We start from the raw sequence: 12620 nt of genomic DNA on the forward strand, positions 1-12620 counted from the left end.
TCAGTCTTAATACTCCTCTATTGCAGGAATGAGCTATACATGTATAGTGGAGAAGGAGCATACCTGGTGCTACTAGAATTAGCACTCAACTAGTATGGTACTAAATAGTTATCAGAGATGAGTATTATCTTCCCACACCCAAAACAGTTGTACAATTTATTTTTCACTCCTACAGTCACCCAAGAGGCTCCAGCACTTCAAGTGATTGCTATCTTATGGCCATTGCAATGAACTGAGTTCCCACAGAGAAGGGGACAACTGGCTCATTATTGTGCATTACAGGGGACTTCAGTCATTACACATGCAGCAATGGGGGCGCCAGGAGCAGGCTGCCACAACAGCCGTCAAGTCACAACTCACATTCCTGTGCACAAGTGCAGCAACTACCACAACCCAACTTCCACTGGCCATAAGGAGTAACTGTTAACAGCCTGACACCACTGTGAGGTTATGCATAACATGCTTTGCAAGGAAGGACCTTATCTTATACTTGCATGGCAGACAATGTTTTGATCTGTCTCCGCCCATCATGCCTATCAGTGTTGCCTCCTAAGAGCTTCCAATAGTAGTTCAGTATTTTTAGCCAGTGTCAATCCTAACTCAGGAGTCCAGCTGGACTTCTATGATAGGAGACCCCCTCTGTCCAGTACTCTGCAGAGTATTAGGCTCAAGAACAAACCTCTGGGAAGTCGGTAGTGTATTACCTGCCTGGAATAACTGAAGAAACACTTCATTATCTGGCTAGCAGTAGTAGTGTAGCCTACTAAAAGTTTCAACTTAGGAGACACTCTATTTTCACTGCTAACATAATAACAGAGAACAACACTTTAATTGCTTAATGTTTTTTATTTTTATCCCCTCCTCTGCACTTAGGTTTTACAGTGGTTTCTTAGAGATCATTCATTCTTGTAATCCTCTAAGAGGTAACAGACAAGACTGAAACAATCATACATACAAAATTACTTATGTTTACAAATTTTTGGCAATCATAGTAACCCGTTTTTTCCTATTGCCATTGCCCCAATCATTGAAAAAGACAGTGTACAATAATTTACATCTGAAGTATTTCAAAGTGCTTGATAGTGATTTTCCAATAATTATTTACAAGTGGCCTATACACATATGTACAGGTGTTACAAGTTGTGGCTGGAATATGGCTTTCTATGGAAAGTGCTTTATATTTGGTCAGTGGTGTAACTGACTAACCAACCAAGGGTTACTGATAAAAATGTAACCAGTAACAGCTGAATTGTTGTGGACATGTATTTACAGAGGTTGTTGTTAAGCTGTATAAAATAGCTATTTACATAAGTGTTCCATAAATACAGAAAGTATCTTCTTTCTTCCAAGAATGGAGGAAGTCCTTCAGCCACAAACCTGGTTACTATCCCCAAGGAGTGTAAGACACAAGTAAACTGGAAGTGATTGCTAATCAGCACTCAGGCCATATCATCATCTGTGCTTACAACCGATATCTGCAACAAAGTAAGTACAAGTTAGCTATAACTGTACTAACAAAAGACAGAAAACTCCACATATCATACTAATTCTGCGGGCTATGGTACAGCAATTAACAGGAGTGAGCCTTCATGCTCCATGTATTATTTGCCCAGTAATTGTTCTAATATTGTCTCTGCAGGTTATAGATTTATATCTGCTCTGCCTAAGAAAGAGCAATTGGAACTAGACCTTTTCTCTATCCTAGTGGGGGTACCTATGTTAGAAGCTCCAAGCACAAGTAGAAGTGGGCAGCTATACAGCAAAGGCATACCATTTCCCACCACATTCAGCACAGATTTCTCCATCCCAGGTGTAAGACACCAGTTAACTACTACAACTTTAACCTTGATTAAATGGACAAGTTCTCAGCTGACTCAGCCCAGTGGTCTGACTGCAGCCAGCAGCTTTGAGACACAGACACCTCTCCTAAACTCAAGTCAAATATCATTTGGCAGCCTGTCTACTCCAAGTATTAATGTGGAGTCTCAGACACATTAATAGGTTTACTTACCGCAGGGTAGGTGTGTCCTACTGAACCACTGTGTCTTCCAATATCAATTGTGAGGTCCTCTTCTGTAGTTTTCAGGTACACTGGATTATCAAAATTCATGCTTTTCATGTTCTTGTGCTGCCAGTTGCGCCACATGAAGTAGCCAGCTGCTGCAGCCATCACCAGCAATACTTTGGGGAGACAGATTGCAAACATGGAGTAGGGTCAGGTCAAGCTCTTGACTAAGACTGGCTTGTCCCACCACATGGGGTCCAAAAGGCTAGTGAATGCTGTACTCACCAACAGGAAGAATGATCCAAGCTGCTGATGTTCTTCCAGGTGCAGTTACTTCAGATGTACTGCTAGTGTTGAACCCTGCATGAGAATTTGAAGTAGTGAACGTGCTTACTCACAGGCTGGCAGATCGTCATATGCTCTTCCCAAGCCCAGAAGCTGCTATTATATTAGCTTCTCACTAATACACCACTAGAAGAGCCTAACAGGCTTCATCCTGTATTAGCAGGAAGCTTTTTTTATTGCTTGCCTTCTTGAGCACTCCTGGGATTTATGGAACCTATAGGTTCCACACTGTCATAAGTGAACTAATTCTGTTTAAGACATGCTCCAGCTGTTGTACTACACACGTGATCTGGCCTGTGTTCTCTACTTGCATGCAAAGGAGAAAACTTCCAAGTAGGCTAATGGGTCAGTTTGCTTTATCTCCTCTAATGTTTAGCAGTGTGAGTTATTGGGACCAGTACCTCCAGGAACTAGTCCAACAGTTGGAGATTTTTCTGTTGTGCTGGTATCTTTAGCCTCAGTGTAAGCCACAGGTGTTCCAGTACCTGAAACTAATTATAGATCAAGAACCCAGTTAATCCTGAAGTTCTGCAATGGCTTTACTATGAGAGCCATGGTAGTGAATGTTTAGCAGATGGCAGAAATGATCATGCAGCTTTTGTTAGCTTTATTGGGAACTGACATTAGTTTATTTCACTTTTCACACCCTCAGCAGAAGGTTTTTGGTGAAAAATAGTTCCAAGAACAAGGCCAGACAGTTAATCAGGCATGAATTATGAGTATTTAGAGCCACAACAATAGTAAGCCCTCCCATCCCTCACATAAGGTTTTCTGAGTGAGGTTTTAGTTCCACAAGTTCATTGATTAGGTACAGCCTTTGATACCCACAGCAACCTTTTAGATCAGCCAGCTGAGGCCAATATCCTCCCATTCAGCACTCTGACCGTGGCAGTCAGAATCAACATGCAATACAGTAGGGTGGCACCTTGGTGTTTCTAGTTCCACTCCACTGAACAAACATCCTGCTGTATAGTCAGTGCTGACCATAAGAGCAGCAGCATGTTGATTTGCACCACAAAAGGAGGTACAAACTTCCTTGGATAGCAACAGTTGCTGATCAACTTTTCAACACTGTGTTATCTATATGCAGATCCATGTTAGTTTATACCCCATGGTTAAGGGGCTGAGTATGTTTGTGCAGGTGCTTGCTGTCTGCAGAAAGCCATGGAGGTCCAAGGTCTTGTTGCAAATGATGATGATGATGCAGAAGCCAAGCATGGACTTTGAACAGCATCTGCAGACTTCTGAGGGCAGTATTAATCATGTTAGAAACCCTTCCTCTCCAAGATTACTTAGATGAGATTCACTCCCGTATTTTCCAGTTACAGGTCCAGTACTCCCCTACTCCTTCCCCATCCATCCTGGTAAAGAGTTCAGCTGTGTTACAATACCTGTACATCTCCGACCATCCTCTTGCAAGAAGTATCCAACAGGACATGCACAGGTGTACTTCGGAGAACGTTCATTTATCTGAGGAGCAGGCAGGCACAGGTAGCTACAGCCTCCATTCACCACGTTCTCTTCACACCAGTTCCTGCCTGTTGGTGCAGCAATTAACAGGAGTGAGCCTTCATGCTCCATGCTCCATGTGTATAGCATAATTATTTGCTCAGTAATTGTTCTAATAGAGTTACTTGTCTCTGCAGGTTACAGATTTATATCTGCTCTGCCTAAGAAAGAGCAATTGCAACTAGACCTTTTCTCAGTCCCAGTGGGGGTGTCCATGTTAGAAGCTCCAAGCACAAGTAGAAGTGGACAGCTATACAACAAAGGGATACCATTTGCCACCACCCAAACAGGGGAAGCTTCTTACAAGTATACACTGACATAACTACAAACTGTATTGAAGTTACCTGAGGGCTGAACAAGTTCATGATACACAATGATGTCCTGTGCATCATTGAGGTTATTCACTAGGGTAACCAAGTCAGATCCAGTAAATTTGTTGGCACCATAGACTGCCTCATTTTCTCCATCAATCCAGTACACACGGTCCTGGAAGACAACGTCATTGCATCCCATTACCTCCATGGTGCTGTCAGTCCCATCATTGCCTGCCACATACTAGCAACATACTTCATCTTTGACAATGAGCACAGGAAGTCATTCTTACCTCAAATATTGTTAGAGCAAGAGGATGAGGAAGGAACATATGTGACTTCAGCACAATTCTACGGTCCTGGCCATTCAAGTCCACACTTGACAGCATATGTAGTTTAGAATCAAGCCAGTACAGGCGGCTTTTTACAAGATCTAGGAGGGGAAAACACCAAACATATTTACTGTCTACATGGAGAAAACCTCCAAGGCCTCCTGCAAGAATTGGAACACCCAAAAGTTTAAGAATAATTGCAGTGTTGTCCTAATTTCTTACCATTCCAGAATGCAGAGGGCTGCTGCAGTGATGCCTAAGCGGCCTGTGCCTCAACTATAATATAGAGCAGTGTAAGGAAAGTTACTGTTTCAGTATCTGAGAAGTGCTGTCTGTGCCTATTGCAGCGTCTCCAGGCAAGCAGAAACTTCCCTTTCTCAGAAGCTGAAAATAGTTCTCTGAAGGATGACCTTGGCTTTTGTAGCAAAAAAATTCCTAAAGCTCCAGAATACCTCTGGCACAGAGACAAGTTCAACATACCTAGAGCAATTCCATTAGGCCATTGGATTTCTGTTGTCACAAGCTGCTGTCTGTCAAATCCATTCATTCCTGCTTTTTCAATTTTTGCTGGCTCACCCCAGTCTGACCAGTACATAAAGCTGTGAAGCAGAATTTATGTTGTATGATGCACTATAGTACTGTGTAGTATCACTCTTTATTATGACCAATAACTAACAAAGGCTACCTAAGTCAGTTATCAGAACATGAAGTAGCTGGTAGGTCCACTCTTTCAAAAGAACCAGGACAAATACTCACCCAGAGATAGGATCTACAGCAATAGAAGCTGGCTCTCTCAGCTCAGAGAGAAACAAAACCTTTCTTTTTGTGCCATCTAGGCTAGCTACTGAAATGGTCTTTGCAGTTGAGTCAGACCAGTAGATGTTCTTATAAACCCAGTCAACAGCAATTCCTGCAGGGCTGTGTATGTTGTCCAGTATTCTGATGCGCGTTCCAACCTTAACACGGGTATCAATAGAGGCACTGGAAGACAAGAAGTTACTTGCTTTCAACACTCCTAGGCACACCTCAGCAAATCCTGCACACAAATCTCAGGCAGTCAATGCAGAAAATACATGTGGGACTTCCCACAGCGGGCCTTCTGTACAATTGTAGGAGCTGTTACTACTAGTAAGTGCGACAGGAATGCACAATGCTAGTTGTGAGAACTTGCATCAGCTGTACTTTGTCGTTAGGAAATCAGGAATCTTGTTCTCATTACCAGAGACTAGAGAAATATCCTGGGTAAAAGGATGGTTTAGGGAAGCACACTAAGTTCAGAAGCTGAGTCCATTTACCTGAAGATTGCTTTTTGGCTGAAGTCAGCCCAGTAAAGCTTTTGCTCAGCAATATCAGCATCTAGAGCTACAGAGTTTCTTAGCTGCTCTACCAACTGAATGTACTCTTTCCTCTCAAGGCCAATCTTCCTGATATCCCGGCGGTTGGTGAAAATTAGACATGGTTCTTTCCCTGTAAAAAGAGTGTAAGTGTTACCTATACTTTTAGATATGCAGTCACATACTGTTCTTTTATGAGAAGTTTTAAGACTCATCATATTTAATATTTGCCATTCTACACTTTCTAGCAGATGCCGACAGAGGTCTTGGCTGTACCATACCTCTCTCCACAAGGATCCTCCTGCCCAGGGAGCAGACACAACCCATTTATGTCAGGCAGCTTTAAGCACTGTATCATGGCATCATTCGAAGTGTGAGTAGTGTTCAGATCAGTACAAGTTACATTGGCAATAGCACGACTAGCCTCAAAAGCACAGTAGCATAAACAGTGGATCACTTGCTAGCTCGTTTTTAAAGTGGGGATATAGAAGTCTTATGCCAATACTCACCCACTGCCTTGCACACCCCGGTAGCAAGATCCATCTGATAGCCGCGGCTACATTCACATTTGTAGCCCCCTTTCAGGTTGATACAGATTTGACTACAGATACCAGGGTTCTGGCATTCATCGATATCTGTAAAAACAACAACAATTTAATTTATTCTCACCTCCAATACCACTAGTAGGGTCCACATTAAACTACTAGATACTTGCCTCCACAGGTTCTTCTGTCTAGAAGCTCAAACCCAGCTGGACAGTCACATTCATAGCCAATAACGAGATCTCTGCAGATATGAGAGCATCCTCCATTGTTCACCAGACATTCATTTATGTTTGGAAGAGAGGAATCGGCCCCTTCTGAGAAAGCACGCATATTTAGTCTTATAGTCTTAGTCATGGAGAGCTTTACCAGGTACCCATCCCTCTTCTAATGATGCCCGCCACATCTGATTAACCATTCTGGCACCTGAAGTCACATGCAAGACACTCTCTTCAAATTCATGTTTGCTGTCAGCACCTTTATCTGTGTTACAAGCAGGCAGCAGCAAAGATTGAGGCTCCTAAAAGTTTCTAGGAGCATTCTAATGCATTCAAGTGCCTTCTGGCCACAGAGAAATCATCCCAGTTTAGCTGGGATAAAAGTAGCATATTAAATACATTGGTCTTGGTCGCAATGTTTGCCAACAAGAAGTGCAGATGGGCATTCCAGACTCACATCTGACAGCTCAAAGTATATTCAGTAGTCAGCATGGCATAATGAGCTATTCACTTACTACACTCCTTTAGGGGCTCATCACTCCAGTCCTTGCAGTCTCTCTGCTGGTTACACACTTTATTGATATCTATGCATTCTCCACTTCTGCACTTGAATTTGCCAGGTCCAGAGCACTGAATAACTGAGATAAGGAAGATTGTGAAGGTGACTACCAGCTTCAATAGATATTCCGCAAAGATTTTATTCTTGCTTAGTTCCACACTTACCATTGTTACAATTTGCTTCATCAGTGCCATCCAGACAGTCTCTCACACCATTGCACTGCCTACTCCCATGGATGCAGTTCCCATCTTCACATCTAAACTGGTCTGGTCTGCAGGTCCGAGAAGCTGAGGACACAGCCATTACAGACTTTTACTTCTTAGCTTTACTGAAGGAAAGAAAATAAAACAGAAGCCAAGCAGTACCTCCTGGAGAAAGACCAAGTTAACTTACGGCAGTTGACTTCATCACTTCCATCCTTGCAGTCAGGATCTCCATCACAGCGCCACTTTTTGTGGATACATTCACCTGAGCCACATTGCACCTCACTGGCAGAGCACTTCACAGGAGGTGCAGGCTGGCGGCCACATTGCTGTAGAGATTCATCTGAGTGGTCAGGGCAGTCAGCATCATCATCACACACCCAGCTGCTGGGGATGCAAGTGGAACTCTTGCACTGGAACTCGTGAACTCCACAGGTAGGAGGTGCACACTCCAGTTCATCACTGCCATCACTGCAGTCATCTTGACCATTGCAGACAAAGCTCTTGGAAATACATTGCCCACTGCTGCATGTGAACTCTGCCGGACTACAAGTCACATTGCCTGGGGTAACAGGAGTAAGAGAGATTAGCAGATTACCACAAGAAGGCTGACTTTTTTATGAAGGTGTTTTGCTTGGCAGGTTTTTCATCAGCTGCAGCTGTTAGCTGACAGAAGATCAGCATCCTGTATAAGGCTCTAGGAAAGCCTAACTGACCATTTAGAGGACATTTGGGTCCCACAGACCATCCACCTTGCTACTAGACATTATGAGTGATAGGCATCAGATTTGAACTACTGAGTGAAAATAACCTTCTGAAGTAGCTAGGCTGTCCTGCGCTTCAGATTTTCAGCCTTTCAGAAAACAGGCTCTAACCCCGTGAAACAGAGACAGGTGAGAGAATTGATAAATCTAGAGTAATAAAGACTAAGATTAAGGTAGTGAGATGGTCAGCATGTACTGCAGTTTGAAATTCAAGTGTTTTGTGCTGGTCCCTGGAACAGCAGTGGCTCATTTGCCTGGACCAGCAGAGATAACAGATCAAGATCTTGTACCAGTTGATTCTGTTGTTAAGCACACCCCCATAACTTATGCCAGTTCAAATTATGCTGTTCTAATAGTGGTGTAGCTAGCAACTCATTATGCCTAGGCTGATAGTTTTATCAAATTAATTACAAACACTGTCTGTAGATTTACTTGTCAGATTAAGGCACTTGTTTGATGAGTAAGGCAGCAACTCCACAGACACATAGCAAAAAAGTCTGGAGATCTGCGTCTTATTAAGCCATCCAGGTAAGTAAGATGGGTTCTGCTGGAAGCCAGTCCTGTTGCTTTGGTTTGGTCCTGTCTCAGGACACCTCAGACAACTCCTATGTATGCAGATTCATTGGAATAAGCCAGGAATGCTGTACTCAATGCTGCCAGTGGCAGGTCTACTTGTGTACCAGCCTGAAGTTGGTTCCCCCCTCCCCACAGACACCTGAAATCCAGCTTCACAGAATACTTCAGGATAGGGCTATAAAGCAGATCAGTTGTACCCTTGGCTAAAAGTCACTACTACACTTTTAGGAGACAGTTGTTAATGTAAGCAGCAACTAGAGTTACTTGTTCAGAAACTCTCCAGATGATGTTCTGATGTTTGGCCTGTCATGTGATTAAGCCTATGGCTAGGGCTAAAATTAGCCAGAGAAGAAAGACAGATGCTGAATAGCTTGTATTAGTATAGCTTTTAACTTAGCAGGATAGAGGAATGTTAGAAAAAGTTTCCTTTTTTAAGTGGCTGCAATAGAAGATGAATGTAGGAGAGATATTGATACTCTGGAAAATTTATCTTCCCAGGTATACTGCCCAGCTAGCTCCTCTGTAGACAAGTCAATTGCAAATAGAGTTACGCAGCCACTATTTCTTCCCTTACCACAATTCTCTTCATCTTCTCCACTGTCACAGTCTTTTTCACCATCACATTTCCAGGACACTGGGATACATTGGGTTGACTGAGGACCACAGCTGATTTCATTTACCCGGCACGTTCTCATATCTATCGAAAAAAGTTCAAGTTCAATTTAAGAGCTACTGATCTTGGGTTTTAGCAGTTGTCCTGAAAGTTGAGACTGAAAGACTTCAGCTCTGGACAAAGTTGCAGTTACTTAGATGTCAACATCCATCAAAGCTGATGGCTTCATCATGGAAAAGGTTACACGGTTTTGTAGTGTTCAGTAAAAGAAGATGCTTTCAACTCCTAATAGATTAGTATTATAAGAGTATCTTTGTAGTGGTATCTTGTGCAATCTTGTGATTGCACACCAGTTAACACTGTAGAAGCCTGAACTATAACAAGTAGTAGTAGCCAGGAGTAACGCCACAGTGCAGTAGGACTTGGGGCTGAAGTATTCCTTAGTGTGGATCCTATTGATACAGAGATGACGCTTCCTGGACCTATATTCCTTGATGAGTTACCACAGTTAAGACTGGGGTTGCTAATCACAAGATCTCAGAGTCAAGCCTCTGCACTTCTACTCCCACTCCCAACATAGTGTCAGACACTCAGTCCCTACACTAGCTCTGGCAGCATAGGGACTGCACTTGCGAAGTAGCTGCCTTGGAGAACACTTGGTGGACAAGCCACAGTAGTGGTCAGGCCTGCCATGTTCTGCTTGCTGCTTCTGACTGTCAGTAAAACCTTGTACTTGCTCTCTCTTACCAGGACAGGTACAGAGTGCATCTTTTTAAGCAGTAAAAAGTCTCAACAAGATGTTGATGTGGCCAAAGCCAAACTAGCGCTTAGCAAGGTGCTCTCCAAGACAAGTATATCCTTCCTTTGGGAGCACCAGGCAGCAAGCAGGCAAGACATCAAAATGCTACTCCCCACAGGCTTGCCTACACCACCAAGCCAGGTTAACTTACGGCACAATTCAGGACTTTCGTCAGACCCATCCTCACAGTCTGGATCCCCATCACACTGCCACCTATTAGGCACACACTGGCCACTGAGGCACACAAAGTCAGATTCAGCACATGTCTTCTTCACTGCAAGGGAGAAAGACAGCCACTTGTTTAGAGGCCAGAGCTCAGCTTGTTTGTTGCTGACAGAGATAAGCTTCTTTGCCTAGGAAAGTTATTCTTAGTTCTTGGATGTCTAGTGACAGCCTAATAACAGTGCTGTTTAACACTTTTTAGAGAGAGTTATTCTGTGTATAGAGAAACATTTATATTCAACTAAGCAGGCACTGAAGAACCAACCACTATTGCTAAGGGAGGATAACCTGGTATATTAGCTGCTGCTTTGAACAGTCTTAAGTAAAGTAAGGCCTATTGATCTTAATATTCAGGTTTTGAACTTCAAGTTTATAACTGAGGCATTTGATTTGTCATTACAGAAGGATGGTACTATGTAACTCAAAGGTAATAGTTTAGGTCTGCTTGAGCAGACTGGCAGTTCAACTACACTAGTTGGATATTGAGTATGTTTTGCCTCATCTCCAAGTACATTTAGTCATCCATCTTGGCTTCTGTGTCTGCTAAAAGCAAGGGTTGGCAGCCAAAGCTTGACTTAGTGTTTATAGGGGACTCCAAAGAATCACTTTCACACATAAAACAGGGCATTTAACCATGGAATAGCCAACAGTAGAGTGCTAACAGCAAACATTTTATATTATGCATTCAAGAAACAAATGAGAACAGGCTTTTTTTCTGTTCTTGTCAGTTATCACCCTCACAAGGAAAGCATTTCGGTCAAGCTTTGTCTCAGTCACCCATGTCAGGCAAGTTTGACAGCGCTCAGGAAAATTCAACTGCTTGGACGGATACAAGGCATCAAAATAGTCCTGCAGTTGTTCTAACAAATGTGTTTTGTTAGAACAACTATCTGAAGTGCTCGGCAGGATAAGCATCTCTCCAACCATTCACTGGTAACACCCCACTTTCAACTACCACATACTACTACAGAAGTATTATTTTGATTACTTACCACAAGCACTCTCATCACTGCCATCTGAACAGTCTTCATCACCATCACATTTCCATAGTTGAGGAATACACCGTCCATTACTACATGCAAACTGGGATTCCTCACATTTTACTCTTGCACCTTCAATGAAAAAAAGGAACCTAAGCATGGATACTTTTTAGCAATACTTCCTTGCTTTCCCCTACTGCTGATAAAAAAGCTACCCCACCCACCTTACTAACCAGCATAACATCAGCATGAAACCAGATGTGAGCTCCAAATCTTTGTAGTCCCCTTATTCAATAATGAAAGCAGAGCCAAAAGCTTTCCTTCACAGTACAAATGCAGAGCTTAAGCACTATGACAGTCCACCTGCCAAACTGCAACAAACCAGTCTTGGTGTTGTTCTTAAGTTTGTTTTTTTTCAAGGTAGGGTCAAGTCTGCAAGACAGATGGGTATGTGCACACGACTTCTGCTGTCTAGCACCTAGCACTGCATTCTCAAAATTCTTCAAACTTTAAGCAAACTGGGTTTAAATTTGATGAATGTCAAGCTGAATTTCCATTTCAATATCCTGCTGCTAACACATTATAGCAGAATGCCTGAGATGTCCGTAAAGATAGCTTAGATAACTGCTCTGCAGCTGAATAAGTTTTCACGATTCATGTTACTCTTCAGACAATGGCTCCCAGAGACATTCCTTAGTACACACTAAAAAAAGTGTGATGTTAAGAGAGCAGGATAATTTATCAGTTCCTTCTGCAATCAAGTCTGTTTTACAACTGATAAGCAAGTTGAGAAAGGTACTGCTCTCTGCATGGTCCTTAGAGTGCATTTTCCAGAGTATCTTCAGCTCTACAACTGTATGACCCCATCCCTTAAGGGAACCTACTTTGCCTTGAAGCCATGTCATAACTGTCACTAAAAGCAGTAGCCTGCTTCTTCAGCAGCTAAGCCAGAGCTGTTTCACATAACGCATGCAGGCAAGTGTGTAAGATCATGCATTAGTATTGGCTCCACATGCCTACAGCACAATGCAAGACCTGCGCTCCTTCTTGGTTTACTGCATTATTTAGTGAAGGTACTTTGTCTTGGTATTCCAAAGGGCATCAAACTTCAGAAGATTATTATCTGCTATTATACATCTTCTCTGTATAATGTCCAAAAAGCACAAATAGAAGGAAGCTATTGAGACATTTCACATTATATTGGCTACCCATCAGGCACTAGGCAATCACAAATCCTGGACAGAGTACAAGCAAGAACAACATGAGCAATTCTACCTGCTGAATATCCCACGTAAATTCATGGTCAAA

General features: G+C 42.7%; 1 protein-coding gene across 1 annotated transcript; it reads right to left on the reverse strand.

The window, feature by feature from the left end:
• Positions 1 to 826: 826 nt before the first annotated feature.
• Positions 827 to 12212, reverse strand: VLDLR (very low density lipoprotein receptor). Its single transcript, XM_018070435.2, has 19 exons — positions 12197 to 12212; positions 11325 to 11444; positions 10262 to 10384; positions 9273 to 9395; positions 7549 to 7920; positions 7320 to 7442; positions 7112 to 7234; positions 6552 to 6695; positions 6346 to 6471; positions 5798 to 5969; positions 5259 to 5483; positions 4983 to 5101; positions 4464 to 4603; positions 4204 to 4345; positions 3742 to 3888; positions 2752 to 2841; positions 2291 to 2365; positions 2012 to 2181; positions 827 to 1475 (listed from the first exon to the last, which is right to left on the reverse strand). The coding sequence occupies exons 1-19, from the start codon at positions 12210 to 12212 to the stop codon at positions 1440 to 1442; spliced, it is 2586 nt and encodes an 861-aa protein (XP_017925924.2). The 3' UTR covers positions 827 to 1439.
• Positions 12213 to 12620: the final 408 nt, after the last annotated feature.

The sequence above is a fragment of the Manacus vitellinus genome, unplaced genomic scaffold (assembly GCF_001715985.3).
Source record: "Manacus vitellinus isolate BGI_N305 unplaced genomic scaffold, ASM171598v3 scaffold_18_pilon, whole genome shotgun sequence".
Classification (NCBI taxonomy): domain Eukaryota; kingdom Metazoa; phylum Chordata; class Aves; order Passeriformes; family Pipridae; genus Manacus; species Manacus vitellinus.

Coding starts and splice junctions, on each gene's coding strand:
- VLDLR (XM_018070435.2), bottom strand. Junction 3,889..4,203: donor TGAACTTGTTCAGCCCTCAG/GTAACTTCAATA, acceptor CTGCACCAACAG/GCAGGAACTGGTGTGAAGAG. Junction 2,182..2,290: donor TTGGATCATTCTTCCTGTTG/GTGAGTACAGCA, acceptor GTCTCCCCAAAG/TATTGCTGGTGATGGCTGCA.